This window comes from Macaca mulatta, chromosome 17 (assembly GCF_049350105.2).
Source record: "Macaca mulatta isolate MMU2019108-1 chromosome 17, T2T-MMU8v2.0, whole genome shotgun sequence".
In the NCBI taxonomy this organism is placed as follows: Eukaryota; Metazoa; Chordata; class Mammalia; order Primates; family Cercopithecidae; genus Macaca; species Macaca mulatta.
Genome location: NC_133422.1, coordinates 106,410,604 through 106,429,547, shown reverse-complemented (window position 1 = coordinate 106,429,547; position 18,944 = coordinate 106,410,604). Strand labels below are relative to the sequence as shown.

At 54.2% G+C, this 18,944-nt stretch overlaps 2 protein-coding genes across 2 annotated transcripts in view; both read right to left on the bottom strand.

Annotated features, from left to right (window-relative positions):
* The window catches only part of LOC144336198 (uncharacterized), a 228,380-nt gene that overhangs the window by 21,883 nt on the left and 187,553 nt on the right, over positions 1-18,944 (bottom strand). The window lies entirely within an intron of this gene.
* SOX1 (SRY-box transcription factor 1) lies at positions 5,880-9,858 on the bottom strand. The gene has a single exon (XM_015121465.3). The coding sequence runs from the start codon at positions 9,099-9,101 to the stop codon at positions 7,929-7,931; it is 1,173 nt and encodes a 390-aa protein (XP_014976951.2). The 5' UTR covers positions 9,102-9,858; the 3' UTR covers positions 5,880-7,928.

Sequence of the window (18,944 nt, the reverse complement as noted above, 5' to 3'; positions counted from 1 at the left end):
CAACCTTTCTTTAAATCAAAGATCATGTGTGGTGTATGCTTCCTGTGTTCCACACTGACTGCACTTCAGGAGAGTCAGGCTATATTGACAGGCAGCTTAAACACAACGCATAGGAAAATGGAAATAAAATCAGTACATCAGTCTTTTATATTAGGAAGATTCTGATAATTCAGCTCAAAATTTTTTTTCTTCTTCCACTAATTTAATTTTTTCAAAAATCATCTCAATGGAACAATTAAGTAAGAGCACTTTATAAATAATAAATAGCTACTCAAATTTAAATGATCCAGCTTTAGTAGCTACTTACCATAAAAAAAAAAAAAAGGCCCATCTCCTAACACAGGTTTCCCAAGTGTCATCCGGGACTGGCCTCAAAATCTCCCCCAGGTGTGCCTAAGAAAGGGCAGATCCTTAAGGCCCACTGGAGCCCCAGAAGCAGCCTACCAGCAGCACTGGGTCTGAGAATCTGAATTTGGAGCCAGCTCTCCCAGTGATCCCATGCACCTTGATGTTGAAAGACCATTGCCCTTGTAAACCTCCAAGTTTCAATCTTGACCACCAAGACCAATCCGAAGCAATCGTTCATTAAAAAACAAAGCAGCTATCATATATACGCTGTTCAAATCTATCGATAAAGTACATCCAACATGCACGTCTCATGGGAAGGCCACCTGAGGGAATATTTATTGGAGCACCAGGAAGTCACAGGCTCCACTGTGGGTTTGCCTCCTCTGCATAACCTTCCCTGGTTCTCACACACTGGGCAAGAGCACCCTACCTGAGCATCTGGTGTAGGCCTGTGTCACACACCCATAACCCTCGACATCATACTTGCCTGTGCGCTCATCGTTCTCACCCACCAGATGACGAGCCCTGTCGGGGTGATCTTTGCATCCTTAGCACCCAGACACAGGCTGGACACATAGCATGTGTTAATACTCAACTTGAACACATAACAAACTTGTAATAAACGCTTGTTGAACAGATGAAAGAACGAATGTCATAACTGTCAAGCAACTTTAAAGAGAAATCACTATTAATATGAATACGTGGGAAGACTGTAGTTTGTATCATTTCCATTGTTTCCTGCCGAGACCAGATCTGGCACTTAATGTCCCAATTGTCCATTGGATGTGCCCTGAGTTCACACGGCCTTGCACTCCAGATGATTCTGGATTGAGTGCTTCCTTTTTGCTGGGCACTGCATACACCTTAGATGATGTGTCCTTGTGAGGCTGGTTTTGTAATTTCTGTTTTACATCTGAGGAAATGGACTCAGAGGTAAGGACATTTGCCCAAGGTCACAGAGCTAATCTATGACCTGCATAATGACATGGTGAAAACGGCCAGTTTTTACAAGGATAAACTTCATTCTTCAGTTCAATTCTAACATAAACAGCTGGCTTCTACTTCTCCCTCTACCTGGACACTCTCACCACTGAAGTTCAGGCTTTTCCACTTACTGAAATGTCCCACTAGAGTTTGAATTACCTAAAGCATGAGGTTGCTAAATCCTTTCTGAGGTTAAAATATTTCTCACCTGGCTTTCCTTCTATTCTGCTACTTAGAACGAAAATGATAACTTGGCCTCTGCTTTGAATTTTTTCAGGTTGATCTTGACACCACAAGTCTACCGTTTATAGGTTTTAGGTAGCTAGAAGGCACCTCTGCTCTGCAAATTCCAGGGACCCATCCTGTGAAATCCCAGGTCAGTTCCTTAGCCGCCTAAGACTCTCGTTTCTGTGTCTTACCAGTGCATAGGACTAGCACAGAGTGCTACTGCTGCCACTAAATATCATCTCTCGTTAGCATTTCCGGGGTGCTCAGAGAGAAAACAATGTCTGGGTGATGACTCTTGTCAGTTTCCCCATTGTCAAACCCCATCTCACGTTCCTCCACACTCACAATATTTCCCCATTGGGAACATGCCTGACATTGCAATTTCTCAAAACTGCAGCTCTGCAGTGAATGCCTAATTCCTGAAACTGCAAAATCTAACAAAAGCGGATTTTTTCCACTGATTTGACTGGCTGACTATTTCAAGGCTTTGCATGTGATGACCTGCTGCTCTCCACAAACAACGTCTTTAATGCACCCACATGGTTGCTCTGAAGTGGCCGAGGGCAATTACAGCCTCGCCAGCTGCCTACGGGGCATTGGGAATTACTCACAAGGTCCAGCGTTTCTGCCGCAGACACGATTTCCCCACAAGTCACGCTTAGCAACTTGCCAGGCGGCATTCTGTGGCTTGATTTTGAACTCAGAACCCATTTTCCACCACAGTGCCCCCATGTCACCCAGGGTAAGCTGTGGACAGGTCATTCACTCAGAGCTGCTTGTTTTGTGCTGTTTTTAAAAACTGCGTTGTTCTTTGTTTTTGTTTGAGTGTTGGTGTTTCATATCGGCGGATAAAAAGTAATTTAGACGAAAATACGTCAATTCTGTTCTTTTTATTTTTACTATCAAAATAGAGGATCATTTTCTGTCTTTGGATCTATCACTTGCTTGGGTTCTTCATGTGTTTTTCATGTGAAAACTCTTGCTGTTGTACTTTCAGCACAAATTTCCAGCTTGGCTGCTAAGGAAGATTCATTCATCTGCTTTCTTCCCTTGCCCCCTGACCTCCCTCTCCTCTTCACCCACTCTCGGTTTTCACTCCTTTCCCGGGGAGCCGCGGCTTTCCCTCTGCGATGAAAAACACCACGCGCACCGCCGGGTGGAGAAGGCGGTGTAGTGACAAACAGCATTGATATTTTATACCCCGATTCTGCGTCACACACGCCCTCCAGAAATAGATCCAGGGCTGCGAAGAAGCTCGGATAAGGCGAAGATTCCTGGAGAGCCTGGGGACGCAGGTCCGGGAGAGGAGCCAGGCCTTCCTGTGATTTTTTGTTTCTTATGGAAATTAAGAAACAGTTTCTAAATCAGAGCCTCTGGGGCAGAGAGCGCAGGCAGCTTTCTCCCCAGTCTTCCCTCCAGAGGAGCAGCCGAAGCGACCCCGGGAAATGGAAAAGGCAGGTGTTTCTGAAGGAGATGGAGTCCTGGGGGCAGCCAGTCACGCCCTGCAGGCCCCAGTCCGCGCCCGGCTAGCTGGTGCGCGCCCCCCTCGGCGTCCGTCCCCGAGGACGCTGCGGGCCTGGGGCGCTGTGGCCGCGTCCCCTCCCCCTCCCCGCTCTCACCCCGGACTCGGCCGGTACCCGGCCTCTCTTCCCCCTCCCTCCGCGCCCACTTGTTGCCGTCCGGCCCGAGACGTGCTCGTTCCGCCGGCTGAGTGTAAAAGGGTTTGACTTGCGGCCGACCCCGGGTCAGCACTTTCTCTCCACTAATCCTGCTCTCCTTCTACACAAAACCCTCGGCCCCATCCCTCGCATCACTCATCTTAATCTCCACCCGCCCCCCGCCAGCGGCTGACACCGGCGCGGGCCGGAGGGAGATGGGCTCCCAGGGCGCCCGGGGACCCCTGCGCCCTCCCGCCCGGAGCCTGCGGGGACGCGGCCGAGGCAATGAGGGGATTAGTAGGGGGAGCGCAGGCCGCCCCCAGACTCCTGCCCCATCCCGCCCCGAGCCTCCGACTGGGCGCCCAGGGGCCGGAGAGGGACGGAGAGGGGAGCCGCGCGCGAGCCTCGGCGGGGGAGCTTCAAAGACAAAGAGGAGGCCGGGCCGCGCTGAGAGAGGCCGGCGGAGACGCAGCTCGGTGCGGGAGTCAAAGGGCGGTGGAGTCGGCGCAGGGACTGGAGAGGCGGTGGGAGTGGATGGCGGGGGCGGGGAGGGAACGCAGTGTGCCCGGACCCAAAGGACAGCGGCGCGGTGTGCGGGGCTCAGCCGCGGGTAGAGCCGGAGAAAGGGCGACTTGGAGAGGCGCAGGCAGGGGGGTACGCCCGGGAGGCCTGAGGTCCCGAGTAGGCCCGGCCACCCCCGCTCGGAGGGGACACGTCGGGACCAGCAGCCGACGCAGATCGGCTCCCGGGGGCGGGAGGAGCGTGGTCCTGGCGGGCGCGCAGCTGGAGAGGAAGGGCCGGGGAGGGAGGAGAGAGAGAGGGAGGGAAGAACTGGGGAGGCGGGGAGGAAGCGAGAGGAGAGCTCGCCCTCAGGCCAGGGGAGGTGGTCCCAAAGCCCGGCTGGGGCGGGAGCAGAGGACTGGGTGAGGGGATCCCTGCGTCCCCACCTCCCGGCCTGGGCCTCCAAGCAAGCCCCCCCGCCGGCCATCGCTCGGTCCTGACGCTGCCCCACCCCGCAGGATTCGGGGGGCACCCGGTCCCCCAGTCCCTGCCACGGGGCCCGCACCCCGCTCACTCCTCCCCATCTGGCCTGGCCTTTCAATCTCGCCAGATAGTCACGCTGGAAAGAGCCGCGCCAAGGCCAAGTCTGCTTTTCACTTGACGTTTCCAAGGAAGGACTCAGCCCTGGGGTTAAATTCTGCCGCCAAGCCCCCGGAGCCGCTGCCCCTGGGCTCAGGCCGAGTGTGGATGGGGCGGGGGCGGGAGTCGGCCGGAGGCAGACGGGGTCGAGGGGGCGCTGGAGCCCCGGCCGGCCTGGAGTGCGCCTTCGGGGGCACACGTCCCGGGATGGATTTCTTGAATTAACTGGAATTTTCCGGAGACAGAAATCTGCAGTGCCCAGTCTTTGCTGAGGGAATGAAACGCGGGAGCATGAGTGCCGTTCTCCCACACGCGTGATTTTAATAGACCTATCAGTCACGCTCCCGACGCGCATCTGCAGATCACGCTGTGCCCGAGCCTTCTTTAAAACTAATCCATCTAGTACGGATGGGTTTCTCCGGGGAAGGGGACGTCAAAATCTCAACAACAAAGGGGCGGGTGAGTTGAAAAACAAGGCCCAAACAAAACAAAACAAAACAAAAAACCCTCAAGTAAACTCTCCTACCCTCAGTTTGAAGGGCAGGACCCGAGCGCAATGGCAGATTTACGAAGTCACACCGTCGCCCCCGCACAAACTGATGCAAACTTTGCACCAGGCCTCGAAGACTCCTGTTCGCGTTCCCTACACGGGTTGCAAACATAATTGGACTAAGCGACAGAAGCACCACCCTGTGATTTGGGAAGTGAATGAAGTCGTCGTATAATATAATAACTATCATCATATAGTATTTCACTCCGTTAATACGATGAGTGTTACCTTGGCCAAGCACCGAATTCACAGTCGGCTCAGGGCCTACTGTAATCTTTTCTCCACTGATTTGAATTGGAGAGACACTGCTGGGGGCGGGGAAGGGGGGATAGAATCTCAATCCTGAAATGAATCTCAGCTAATTTCTTTGCACCCCACCCTGTGATATTTTTAAATGGAGTCATTAAAAAATTTATATTTGCTTTTTTCCGCGTTGTTCTAATCAACAAAACAAGGAAATAAGGTGGTTGGAGCACCTGGCATTGGCTATTTCATCTGACTGTGTACGAAGCACCTGCAATAAAATGCCAAACGGTAAGAGCATCCTCCAGGGAGACAACAGGCGGCTTGCCTGGCGTCCCGGGCGCACTAACTCAACTTTTCATAGTCTGTGCCTGAAGAGTGGGGCTCACATCCTAATCTTGAGCCAAGACTTACATGCCAATAATTGGACACAGAAACTCCAGGGTACACACAGGGGAGCACAGGGGCCAGACTGAGAGTGGACGTCAGTCAAAAGAACCTCAGAGAGAGTCCTTTAAGTCTGTATATTTCAGAGAAAACCCTCAAGGTCCCAGTGAGTTAACAGAACAAGATGATTAGAATTTCCCAAATCATCTCCCGGAGGGGCTTGGGGAGGCCCTTATCCCAGACTAAGTCGTAGTGGTGCTCAGCCATCCATAGGCACCCAGACACTTCCAGAAACAACTGCTTCATAAAGGATCAAATAGTTAAAAGAAATAAAAATAAAGAAAAAGGAAAGAGGGGGGTTTTATTATCTTGTTAGAAAGCAGTGGACATCATTCTTGAACTTTTTTTGTAATCACTTTAACGAATGAGTGGTTTAAGCAAAATTATCAAAATGACTCCCCAAAATTACACATGTCAATAGTCAGATTAGCATTATACTTAAAGCTATTTTCGAATGCAGGCTGAATTCGGTTCTCATTAAACTTATAGTATAGGCTCACTTTTGAACGGACAGTCCATACTCACTCCAGGACAAGGAAAGGTGTTGAGAAAATGAGGGGGAAGCCTAAGGCTGCTGAAATCAACGTATTTCCATCTGGGCTTAAAGTTTTTTTTTTTTTTCTAAAAATATAATTTCATCTTAATGTTGTGATTAATTTTTAAATGTATTTGCTACAGTATAATTTTTAAATGCAATATTTAATGCTGTCAGATTACTTGAAGACAAAGTTTTACAGAAAACTTTAAATTTCAGAAAAAAAACTGCAATGTACCAATAAACACCTAGAAAATAATATAATTAAAAAATTTAAAGCATCAAACAACCTCAAGATCTCGTCAGGAATAATGAACAAGGCATTTTGCGTTCACATCGGCTAGCAATTTGCATCCCAGTTCACGCGGGGGAGGGTGATGGTCGATATTTCTCTCTGTGTGTGAGAATCCAGCACAATTATTTTGCCCGTTTTCCCAAGAGAAAGAAACCAGAGGGAGGGGCAGAGGATGGACGGAGGGGGCTCGGCTGCAGTACGTTTTGGTTCAGCGATTGTGTTTCCTTGAAACACATTTAGATAAATTCTGCTCGAAATCTTTATTGCTGGGGAATTGGGAAACCCGTGACCTGCCCTGGTCTTTGTCCCTCATCCATGGCCTGGTCCCGGGTCCCGCCACTGGGGTCTTCTCTTCCTCCTCCCTCCTCTGGACCAAAGTGGCGCAGACGCCCAGCCAGGTGGAAGGCGTCCCGCTTGCAGCAAGGTAGCTCAGCAGCCTCAGCCGCCCGCAGTGAAACAGCCGGAGCAAAAGATACTTTTATTTCTCGGCCCGTATTAACACTTCAGCTCTACAAAATAACCTATAGGTTTTAACTTCCTTCTCTTCCATTGAAAAAGGTTCCTTGAAAATCCTGTCCTCCCATTCCCCGGGGCTCCCTTACTTTTAGTTCATACAGATAATTTCCCTTTCAGATTTCCTCATTGCATTTTGAACTCATAAAACATGCACATAAAAATAGCATGTTTCAAATTTATGGGGAAAATGGGCTCTGTCTCTTAAATTTGTTTACTCAAAACATTTTGAGTGGGGGGTCTTTTTTCGTTTTAAGAAGAAAGGCTTTTTAGGAAACTATGTACATAATCTGAATTCTCCTCCCCGCATTACAACGCCGAAAATAAAATTTTCACAATGCATTTACAAGAAATAATACAAAATCAAAAAAAAAAATGGAAACGCTCAGATACAGAAAGTTTTACAAAACCCAGAATATAACTCCGCCGTCTGAAGGAGGGGGTGGTGGTGGTAATCTCTTTGTATAAATTAACAAACCAACCCAAAAGAGCGGTAACAACTACAAAAAACTTGTAAGTGCTTGGACCTGCCTTACTACATTTATAACAAACGCGACGAGCTCCGCGTCACTTGGGCTCGGGCGGTCGGCGCCGTCCGGAAGCAACGCAGGGGAAAGTGAGCGCGCCGGCCGGTATACAAAAGTGGGCTTCGCCTCTCGCCTCGTTTTGACTTTTTTGTCCCCTCGAGCAAAGAAAACGCTTTCCGCCTCCTCCGTAGGTGATAAATACTGTACAAAAAGTCTCAAGAAAACACTGAAGTTCAGTCTAAAACGCAAGTCTGGTGTCAGCGCCCGGCGGTCGCCAGGGGCTCCTGGGAATGTGAGTGGGGGACACGCGTCACCCGGCGTTCGTCTCCAGTGTTTTCCTTTTGACAAGAACATGGAAACGTCTGTACAAAAGCCAGGCCGCGCCGGGGCGGGGCGGGAGCCGGCCGCAGGCCGCAAGCTCGTGGGTCGCCGCCCCAGAGTCCCCGGCGTCGCGAAGGCGCTAGATATGCGTCAGGGGCACCGTACCATTCACGCCCGCGCCCGCGCCCTGGTAGTGCTGCGGCAGCGAGTGCAGCCGGCTCTGCGCTGCGGCCGCCGCTGCCGCTGCCGGGTCGCCCCCCTCGCCGGCGGGCAAGTACATGCTGATCATCTCGCGCAGGTCCCCGGGGCACGGCGCCCGCGAGTGCGCTGGGGCGGGCGGGCTGCCGCTAGGCTCCGATTTGACCAGAGAGCCCAGCGCGCCCAGGGCGCCCGACGACGCGGCCGCCGCCGCCGCCGCCGCCGCCACGGCCGAGTTCTGGTGTGCCCCGCCCGCAGCGGCGGCGGCGGCGGCCGCGGCGCCGTAGGGGAGGCCGCCGTAGCCCGAGGGCGACGCGCTCATGTAGCCCTGCGAGTTGGAAATGGGGCTGTACTGCAGCGCGCCCATGTCGTAGCGGTGCATGGGCTGCGGGTTGTGCGGGTGCGCGTGCGGGTGGTGCGGATGCGGGTGCGCGGGGTGCGCGTGCGGGTGCGCGCCGCCCGCGCCCGGGTGCTGCCCGTAGGCCAGCTGCGCCTCCTGCATCATGGCCGCGGCCGCCGCCGCCGCCGCCACCGAGCCGGGGTAGGCGCCGTTGGCCCAGCCGTTGACGTGCGCGTAGCCGCCGCCCGCCGCGCCGCCCGGGCTCTCCAGGCGCTGGCCCACGGTCGCCGCGCCCACGCCCACGCCCATGGCCACGGCCGCGCCGCCGCCGCCTGCGCCGGCAGCCAGGAGCCCGCCGGCCAACGAGTACTTGTCCTTCTTGAGAAGCGTCTTGGTCTTGCGGCGCGGCCGGTACTTGTAATCCGGGTGCTCCTTCATGTGCAGCGCGCGCAGCCGCTTGGCCTCGTCGATGAACGGCCGCTTCTCGGCCTCGGACATGACCTTCCACTCGGCCCCCAGGCGTTTGCTGATCTCCGAGTTGTGCATCTTGGGGTTCTCCTGGGCCATCTTGCGCCGCTGCCCGCGGGACCACACCATGAAGGCATTCATGGGCCGCTTGACCCGATCCTGGTTGGCCTTGGCGCCCCCGCCGCCGCCGCCCCCGCCTCCGCCCCCGCCGCCGCCGCCGCCCGCCCCGGCGGGGCCCGAGAGGTTCGTGGGGGCCTGGGCGCCGCCGGGCGAGTGCAGGTCGGTCTCCATCATCATGCTGTACATCGGGGCGGCTGGTGGGTTCACCGGCACCGCGAGGAGAGGGCCTGGAGCATAGACGGTCGGGGTTGGGGGGAGACGGAGAGGAGTTCAGACGGAGCGAGACGGGGGCGGGGGTGTCCTAGCGGAGAGAAGAATGGGGAGGGGTGGAGGCAACGACAACAAAAAGAGGCAGAAACACACGCACTCGGCGCCGGTTCGGCTCGCAGGTGGAAAGTTTCTCCTGATGCACAAATCACTTGCCAAAGAGGCTGACGGTCCGGGTCGCCGTCTTCGCCGCCACCGCAGCCCGGGCGCCCTTGGCGGAGCGGTGCAAACAGGTGCAGTCGTGGCCAAGTTGCGGCTCCGCTTTTGGGGCCGGGAGCAGTGCGCTGGGCCCGGCCCGGGGTGTGCTGTCTCCTCCTCGCGGGCCGCCGCCGTGCGCTGTCTCCTTCCTCCTGCGCTCGGTCCTCAGCGGCCTCCAACTCGGGGGCTGCAACTTCTAGCAGGGCGGCGCGCCGCGTGCGCTGGGCATGTGCTGGTCCCAGGTGCCCGGGGGGAGCCAGGCTCCGGTGGGGGCGGGAGGAGGCCCAGGGGGGCCCGGAGGGGGCGATTACGGTGCAGCCAGGGAGGGGCCCGGGGACAGCAGGAGGAGCGCGGGCTCGTGGAGAGGGCCGGAGAGCCGGGGCCGCCGAGCCCGGGATGGGCTGCCGGCTGCCTGCCCGGGGCCGTGCGCTCGGAGCGGAGGCGCACGCGGGGCCGGCGGCGCGCGGGGCCCAGCAGCCATACGCCGGGCCCGGGCTGCCATTAAATGAGCGCGCCGTGGCCAATGGGAGCCGGCGGCGGCGGTGATTTGCATGGCGCGCTGGCGAGTGACGTGGGGAGGGAGTAGATACACTGGGCGCGGGCGGCGGAGCGGGGAGGAGGGGAGGAAGGAGGGGGAGCAAAGCAGGAAGGAGGGGGGAGGAAGCCCGGGAGGGGGTGACAGCCACACCGCTTCCTGAGCGCGCGCGCGGCGGCGGGCGTCGGCGGCGAACCCCAAGCTCGCCCTCCTCGCCGCTCCCTGCCCGCGCGCTCCGAGTGATTAACGATTGGGTTGAAAAGCAAAGACTAAGAAAGGATCGTCGGGGATAGGGGGAGGAAACGCAGCCCCGGGCCAGGTTTAAACAGGCGCAGTGGAGACCCAGCGCCTCCTCTGCCCCCGCCGGCCAACTCTGTGCCTGCAGGGAAGGGGAAAGTTGAGTGCGGGGCTGGCACGTCGCCCTCAGTTCACCCGAGTGCTGAAAAGGAGGGGCGCTCCCTTGGACGCAGAGGAGACCCTCCGAGGGCCCCTGCAGGTTCTTCTGCAAGGATCAGGCGGCTCAGCCACCCCCCGCCCCGCATCGGCTCTTGGCCGCGGTGTGCACTGAAGTTCGCCAGTGCCCGCTCTCGCAGCAAAGGCCTTCGCAGTCCAGGCCCCACAATTCGGGTGAAGGGGGCGTATATGTGTGGGCATGGCTCCATTGCTTCGTTTAGTATCAGCCCTAAACTTTTTGGGGGAGGAGTCTTTTAATGAGGCCGGGGCCATAGTCACGCAGTCTTCCCAACCCGGATCTTCTTCCTCTGGAAAAGGAATTTCTAGGAAGGCCGAACACAACAAGATCTATCTGGAATCTAGTTCCTGAACAACAGTTGAAAAAGTTTGTTGAATGGCAAAATAATGATCTGGCCCAGGCTTTTCTGGAGTGAATCTCCCACGAGCTGGTTGCCTAAGAACGGAGAAAACTGCGTGAACTGCGCGGGGCCACCTAAACCGAATGAAAGGCGGGGCCTCAGGACCAGGTCACAGTCGCAGGTCTGCATCATGCAAAGGAAATGCCTGGCTCGTGGAAAGAGTAAGGCATTCACCTGTGGTTATCATTCTTAAACCTCAAAGTGGCTTTGATTTGGGAACGTGAAAGAGATTTTCAAACTCAGTTTCAAGTATCATAGCGCTCACACTACCGTTTCCACCAGACTGATCTGAAAGTGGTCCAAAGACTTCTTTTGAGCCCAAGTATTCCTCCTCTGTCCTCACCGAGGCACCCTGAGATGAGAGTGCTTATGGAGATTGGTGGCGGGTAAAGTAGAACCTTCACCGCATGTCACGTGTCTGCCTGTCTTGTAGTAGGAATATTCAGTAAGGATGATGATAACCGTAATAGGAGTAATAGTATGTTTGAGTCTGTGGGGCAGCAAACACGTGACACCTTTTTTTTCCTCTTAAAAAAATTCTGAGGTTGTGAATTTCTTGACCCTGTTGCTTGTCCAAGGTAAAAGAATAATGCTTTATTTCCTCTCAATTGCTATGATTATTACTGTAGGGTTTGTTTTATTATTGCAGGGTTGCTACAGTGTGAAGTGCAACAGCAAATTGATCCCTCTGCAGATTAAACTGCTTTCATTCCAGGCCATTCAGCATTTAATAGTAAATTCATCAAATAATATATAATTATATTAGAAAGGGAACATCATTTCATTTTTATTTTTTCACTAAATATCTAGGTTATAAACTGGGTTTCCAACTACCTTCTTATTTCACCAGTCGAGTTTGTTAAATCTTTTGATTTGTTCCATGCACTACCTACAAATATCAGTTACATTGTGAATGAACAAAAAGGAGCAAGAATATTGTTTGGGAATGCTATAGCCCCATTTTTTTCTTTGATAATTTAGGAGGCAATGGGTGTGCAGTGAGATCCAGTGTGTTATGGAAAGTCAGCAAGACTGAAATAAAGGAAATGGTTTACAAATTATGAACTATATTATCCACTTAGCAGTTGAAAGATTTCTTTCCTCTGCTTTTCAATTTAGAGTTTAAACTAAATAGCTTAAGACTCCCTGAAAATGCTTTGTATGAATCAGGCTTGGCACATTATTTTCCATATCAATGGAGCAATTTATTTTATAAACACCCTGCACTCCAGTGTGCTTTGCAGGAATGCTTTATGCTTTGGGGAACTTGGATAGCTGACTTTGAAATGGTCTAGTTTTTTTCTACCATAGTCTGGAAAATTGTTTCCAAATACGACGTTACCCTTGTTGTTCAGAGCATCTAAATAGGAGGAAAATGGTTTAGCATCGTATGAGATCACACTAGTGCTCAACGTTCAGGCTGCTCTCCATAAGCCCTCTTCAGTGACGAGATGTTCCCTAGACCCAAAGCGGCTGCACACACTATGTGTGGCCACCTGCATAAGTATTAAACCAAAGCTGCAGGTGTAACTTGTTGCCAAGCAATAAATGATTGGCAGCAGCAGACAGTGCCAATTAGGCAGCACAGGGCACTGCATGCTAGACCTCTGTGCCTTCGTTCCTGGCATGAGGATTGACAAGCATCATATTAACTCCTGCTGGTGATCGATGGCTTCTGGAAGCCTCAATTTCTTGCTCCTTCTAACCTCTTTCCTCAGTGACTCTTTAAAAAGAGAGAAGACAGTCCAAAATCAGTTTGAAAAGCACCTCCTTCTCCTTTCCACCTCCAGCCAGGTTGGCAGGGACCTCCTTCAAGCCCAGTACTTTCCCAAAAGCTGGACTCCTGGAGATTTGAACACCGACTTCCCTATTCCCAAGGGTACTCTCACTGTTGATTGACCAAACTTGCTTTTTGGCAACTCAAAAACTTCATTGTGCCTCTTTGCTCAAAATGCCAAAGCGAAGATCAACTTAGAAATGTGGATAAATAAGGACACTTTCTATTGTTGTATGTAACCTGTGGTCATCATCTTCAAAGACAATCCGGAACCAAGCCATCATTAGAAATTACACGCACACATATATGCCTGTATGTATGCGATAGATTAAGCCATTATGCAAGAACCCTCAACTTTCAAATAAATTGAGTGCTGAGTGCTGGACTTTAACACCATTAGCTTAAACTGTCTCTATCGAGTAATTAGCACTTTTAGCTTTTGTCCCCCCTCCCTGCCCCCCCCCCCAGCATGAAAGGGAGCTTTGAGGCATCCAGACGTGGATTTTCTGTGCCCAGTGTCAGTCCCGAGTCCCAAGCAAGGAGCACGATGGACAAGCTAGGAGTTCTGCAGGACAGTGAAAGAAGACAGAAACTGTGCCCTGTCTTTCGTGGTCCTGGTGAAGTCGACCTGTCCTGCTGACACCCTCCAGGGACACGTGGCCGCTCGACAACTGGTTGCCCTCCTGGGTTCAGCTCCTGCGGCTTCTGGGGCCGGGTGGAGGATTGAGGCCACGTGTAGGTGCCTCCCCCGATCTCTGAGGGGCTCAGGCTTCCGCGCTCTGGTGTCGCCCCAGAGGGCCGAGGCCACAGTTAAAAGAGGCAGATGAAGAGGAAGCCGCCAGTTTCCAGGCGGAGCTTTTGAAAGAGAAAAGAGTAGTCAGAAGGAGAGGAGGAGAAGGCGGCAAAGAAAGCGCGGGAGAGAGAAGAAAGAGCCATTCAAGTTGGAAGAGGCCTTCGAGGCCATCTCTGCCAACAGGAGGCGCGGAGTGAGGGCGAGGAGGGAGGGGAGCACGACGGTGGGGACTGCGCGGGGGCGGGGCGGGGGTGCTGGGGACACCGCAGCGAGAGGGCGGGCGGAGAAGGCCGGGTTTCCTCCCGCGGGGGGGCGAAGAGGCATCGGGCCCGGCCGCGCGGCTCTGGCCTGAGACCCCGCGGCGCTCTGCTCGGGCCGTGCCGTGGCGCGCGCCTCGATCGCCGTCTGCTGGCCGCCGCCGCCCTCGCCGAGACACCGGGTCCCTCTGCTCTCTGCTGCCTCTGCGCCCCTCACCCGCTCTGGCAGTCAGAGGCCTTGTTTGAAGGCCTGGAGCGCGCTTTTGGGTGAGGACGCTCCAGGGCGCGCGGGTGATGGCCAGGGGGCTCTTGAGGAGTGCTGCTCTCTTTCGGGTCCCTGGGCGCCCTGAGTCCATCATCTGCGCCCTGGCCTGGGCTAACTTGGTTCCACTGTTCCCAAACAAAGCCGGAGAAGCCAAAGTAGCACAGAAGTTTTTGTTGTTGGTGGTTTGGTTTGGTTTTGAAGGAAGCAAAAAAATAATAATAACAGCCCAGGGAAAAGGGGTGTGTGGAAGGAGAACGGAAAGAGAGCCCTAGCCATCAGGGATAGCAGCAGAGCAGACCTCTCCATGCGCTCTCAGCGTGCCGGCGCACCGCTCTCTCCTTTGCCTGACTAGGTGTCCTGGTTTGGAGGCTGTTCCTGTAGCTTTTGCGGGGAAGGGTCAAGAAACTCCTTCTCCTCAAAAGCGACCCAGGCTTTCTTTCGGGCGATTCGTGTGGAGAGTCGCACATTTACAATCGAAGAGCAAACAACTGCGTGTCTGTGTGTGTGTGTGTGTGCGCGCGCGTGCGAGCGCGCGCGTGCGCACGGGCGCGTACTGTGTGCCTCCGAGCTCTCTGGGTGAAAGCATTTGGAGAAGCTCTGGGAGCTTTGGAGTAGGGGCTCACCCTGTGAGCAGTACTCACACATATAATTCAAATTTCACAGCTGACCTGCTCTGAAAACCTCAATCAGCTTCTAATTGAAGGGAAAACAAAATATTGCTTCCCTACAGCAGAGCTAACGATTTAATCATTATATCAGACATTATAGCTTTTAATTAGGCTAATGCTGATACTGTATGGAAAGAGATAATTCAACACAGTTCTTGATGAATTCTGTAATTGGGTTAACGGCAGAGCAGTTGGGGGAGAGACGTCAATATTCAAGCTGCGTCTGTAGCCACCAGGTTTATGAATGAAAGAGGAGACAAGGGGAGGAAAAAGGCTGGAACCAGAGCGGGGCATTGCGCCCTCCGCCCCACGGAGCTACGGGCGGCTCTGGAGAGAGGCGGTGGGAGACCTGAGCAAAGCTGGGAGGCCGCCGGGTGCCAGGCCTCTCGGGCCTCGCCGCCGAGCACCGGCTTTTCCTGCCGCTCGGCCTGCCCGGCCCTTCTTTTGTGGGAAACTTTCCGAGAAGACTCTCGGCTGGGCCTACCTGCCCTGTACGCCCCGGCACGGGAGTATTTCCCACCCAACCCAATGGGCGCAGAGTATTTACCTACCTGCCCTATACGCCCCGGGACGGGCTGTTCCCACCCAGCCCAGCTGGCGCAGATGTAGTGCGCAGTTCTGTCGGGTGGCTCTTAAAGACACGAGCTCTACCTGGGCTTCCACCCCTCGCCAGGTCAGAGTGCCACCCAAATGGGCACAGCGCCCCTGGCTGACGGCAGCCCTAGTCGGTCCCCAGCGCTGTGGGCGCGGCGGGTGCGCCGAGCGCCCGGCGCCTCTGGGCACCACAGGCTGCCCTCACTCTCACAGTGAAGATTGCGGGGTCGGCGGGAAAGGGTGCTTCGAGGGGGCGCCGGGCCTATTGCCCAGAGGCCTGGACCCGGTGGCCTAGGCTGAGCCGCTGCTGGGCCTGTGGCTGTATCAGGAAACAGGCAATTTAAACCTTGGGGCCGCTTGCCTTCCCCTCCTGCCACTAAGGGTCCTGGAAAAGAAGGAGGAAGCAAAAGGCCGTTCGCACTCGCCTGCGGGAAGTCTATTGTGCGAGGGAGCAACAGTGACCCCTCCTCTCACGCCCCCATCTCGTCCTGCCAAGTAAGGCCTGAGCCACAGGCGGTTTCGGGGTCCCCCGGGAGCCGCGCCTGGCCGGCGGCGTCGTCCAACCTCTGGCTTCGCGTGGCAGGTGCACGCCCAGTGCGGCTGCTGGCTTGGAGCGTTCCCCTCCCTCTTCTGCTGCCCAGATTTCTAGGACCCGCAAAAGTTATGCCCAAGTGGGTGAAGAGGCAAGAGGCGGAGCTGAGACTGGACCCTGCCAGAGGAGATGGTTCTTGAGCCTCGGATTTTGAGGAAAAAATGCCTGCGCCTTTCAAATTTGGTCGGGTTCTTTAGAGAAGCCGCCTAAGCCGCGTCTTCCGCGGTTTAAACCCAGATGGTTTCAGGGTGTGATTTTTGTGCACTTTTTATACTTACGCACCTCCCTTTTAAATTTTTGCTCTTACTCTTTGGTTTAACCACGTCAGCGCAATATTCTCCTTCAAGATAAACATACCGTATTGTGATTCAGCCTTGTCTTATTTTGTCAGTAATTACGGGAAAATTAAATGGGTCACTGCTAAAGTTTCATTTACACAAACCCCCGTAATTAACAGTTTGAATACACCTTTTTACGTTGTACAAAAGTTGTAATTTTCTAACGCATGTTGTTTTTTATTGACGGAGAATGCTTGTGTTCGATGCCATCCTGAACACACGAAGCGCCTTCTCTGAGCACTAGGTGTGTTTTGTTTCTGTAATAGTGTAAAGAGCCGGTACAAGATCAGACTTTTCTGAATCTGAGACAGCTTCATAACCACTCCCATTAAAAACTGCCAATTATAAACGTCCAAGAGTGCAGGACATCTGATTAAACCAGGAAAGCCGAAATTCTGCGGAGAAACAAACCGGTCTGGCCTGTAACAGACACCCTCACCCCTGCTGCCCAGAGTGTGGAGGAGCAGGTGGGATTTGACATTCTAGGGCTGCTGTAGCGTTCACTCCGCAGGATCAAAAACAGCGTTTCAGGCCAGTGCCACGACCAGCTTAGTCTCAGTGAGCCAGTGACCAGGAGCCACTTGCAAGCCAGTGCAGCAGCTACGAGTCAACAGGCCCTTCCTCCATCCTCTCTCATTAGCCCTCAAATGGAAAAGGCATCAGTCACAAGAGGAGACAAGTCATAGGGAATTTCTATATGAAAAGAAATAAAGTGAAATCAGAGATGCTTTTTCTTATAGGCCATCCCTGTTATTGCAAATTAGATTAGCTACACAGGCTTCAATATAAACATGACACGAGGTTCACACGAGTGAAAGGACCATCCACTCCAATCTCTGCTTTCATCGAAGCATCTCACATAAATTACATCTTGTCCTTTAATACACTTTTCAATGAGATTAAAACATCACTTTGACACAATTTCAAGCCCTTTCAGTCGCATGGGTTGCTTACTTCAGAAAACAGCAAATGGGGAAAGTGGTTCTGTTTAAATCTTCAGGCTGTGGGATGGGGCTTTAATGCAGCACCAGTGCCCTGCACGCTGAGCTAATAGAGGGCCTCTTGGCCCCATTTGAATGCTATTTATCTTACCTCGAGGAGGCAGAAACCAGCTGTCCTGTGAGCAGAAATCAGATTTCCCTCAGGTTGGGTGAAGGCCTGTGATTACCTGGGTACAGGGCCTCTTTGGAAAGCACATTTGTATGATACAGGGCCGCATCCTTCGGACAGGGGGAACGGGAATGGCCTGTGCTGACCCTGAAAGGGTCGGATACCCCACAGGACGGGACACTAGCTTTGGGGAGAGAGTGCCACCTAAATGAGAGAGGGAGGTTTGGCAGATCAGGCAGAGAAAGAACCCTGTTTTGGATGGTGTTTGACCCTAAATCTCAACTTAGGGGCAGTGAGAAAAAGTGGGCAAACATAGGTGAGTTTTCTGCTAAACCAGCTAAAGGGATATTTGCACCTCTTCTTGCCAGCAGAACACGCCACTCTGGCTCCCCAGGGGCCACCTGTCCCTTTATGAACTGACTCCTCCTGTATCATCTCCCATGGCTCTGGGGAGTGGAGGAGCCCCACCAGACAAAGGACCCCATCAGGCAGGAGGGGAGGAGTTCGTGGGTTTCAGAGTAGGGGTTCTATGCATTTTCATTATTTTCAGCTATTTACAATTATGCTCAAAGCTCAGAACACACAGGCGGATTTGCTTCTGGAGTAGAGGCTGGTTACAGCCTGCCTTCTCAGGTGGTGTATCCTCTGCCATCAGGCAGGTAGGCACAGGAAGATCTGCCACTTGGAGCCTCTTCCCTCAGACCCAGCACAGCCAGGGCAAGGTTCCCGGGGCCTCCTCTTCCTTGCGGGGAGGGAGACTAGGACCAGCAAGTCCAGGCGCCCAGGTGCCAGCCTCCTCCCTTCCATCCCAACCCCTTTCCCTCTGCCTTCGTGGCAGCCTCCCCACAGGGCTCCATCTGCTCTCATGACAGTGATAACAAGATCCTAGCACTAGGCCATCTGAAGGCTCTCTGTTCATCCTCACAGGTACGCATGACATCTCCTGTATGCCTGCCTGCTCCAGCCCTGCCACCTGGCCTGCCTCCCATGGAGGAGAGGCGCTAGCCAGGGAGGAAGCCTGGTAGGGCCCAGGGGATGTGGGTAGGGATGGAATTGCTTTCCTCCTGGATCCGGTTTAACCACCCTTCCAAACCACACGGAGCTCGTCGGGGGACACCTGCCAGGTGTTGGAGGCCTCCCCCTCTGCTGTGGGCATTCTCTGCATGCCAGGCCCTAAGTGCAGGGGAGGAGGCCGGGGTAACAAGACCATTGTCCTGGGTGGGGAACAGAGCAGGGCTCCTCTTTCCACCCCAGCGGGAGGGAAAAGCTGCCCTTCCAGCCGCCTGGGCAGCCCCGTTGTCCGATGCTGCGGTGACAGGGGCTTTTGGGGACCTTCTGCGCCAACTGGGGTACCATCGGGGCAATTCCCCCAAACCCCGCCTTTCACAAAGGAGCTTCCAGAACGCAGCCCCCACCACACTCCAGGAAATCGATGTTATAAAGCGAGCGTTTAATGCGTTAGTTGACTGGCGGCCGCTATCGCGTTCAAACACCTGTTTCCTGCAAGGGGAGGCGGCCAGCCGGGTCCCTGCTCCGGTCAATGACTGCCAGGCCTGCCTCGCCCTGCCCATTGACTCCAGCACCAGCCCCCGCCGAAAATCCATTTCACCTTTGAAACTTCTTGACCTTTCCTCTCCACAGGAGGCTCAAACCCGCGGAACGAGGGGTCGGAAGCGGGCGGCTCTGCGGTACTAGTTGGGGAGACTCCCGGCTGCGCGCACCGAGAGCCTAGGCACGCGCGGTGCTGCAAGAGGAGGCAAAGC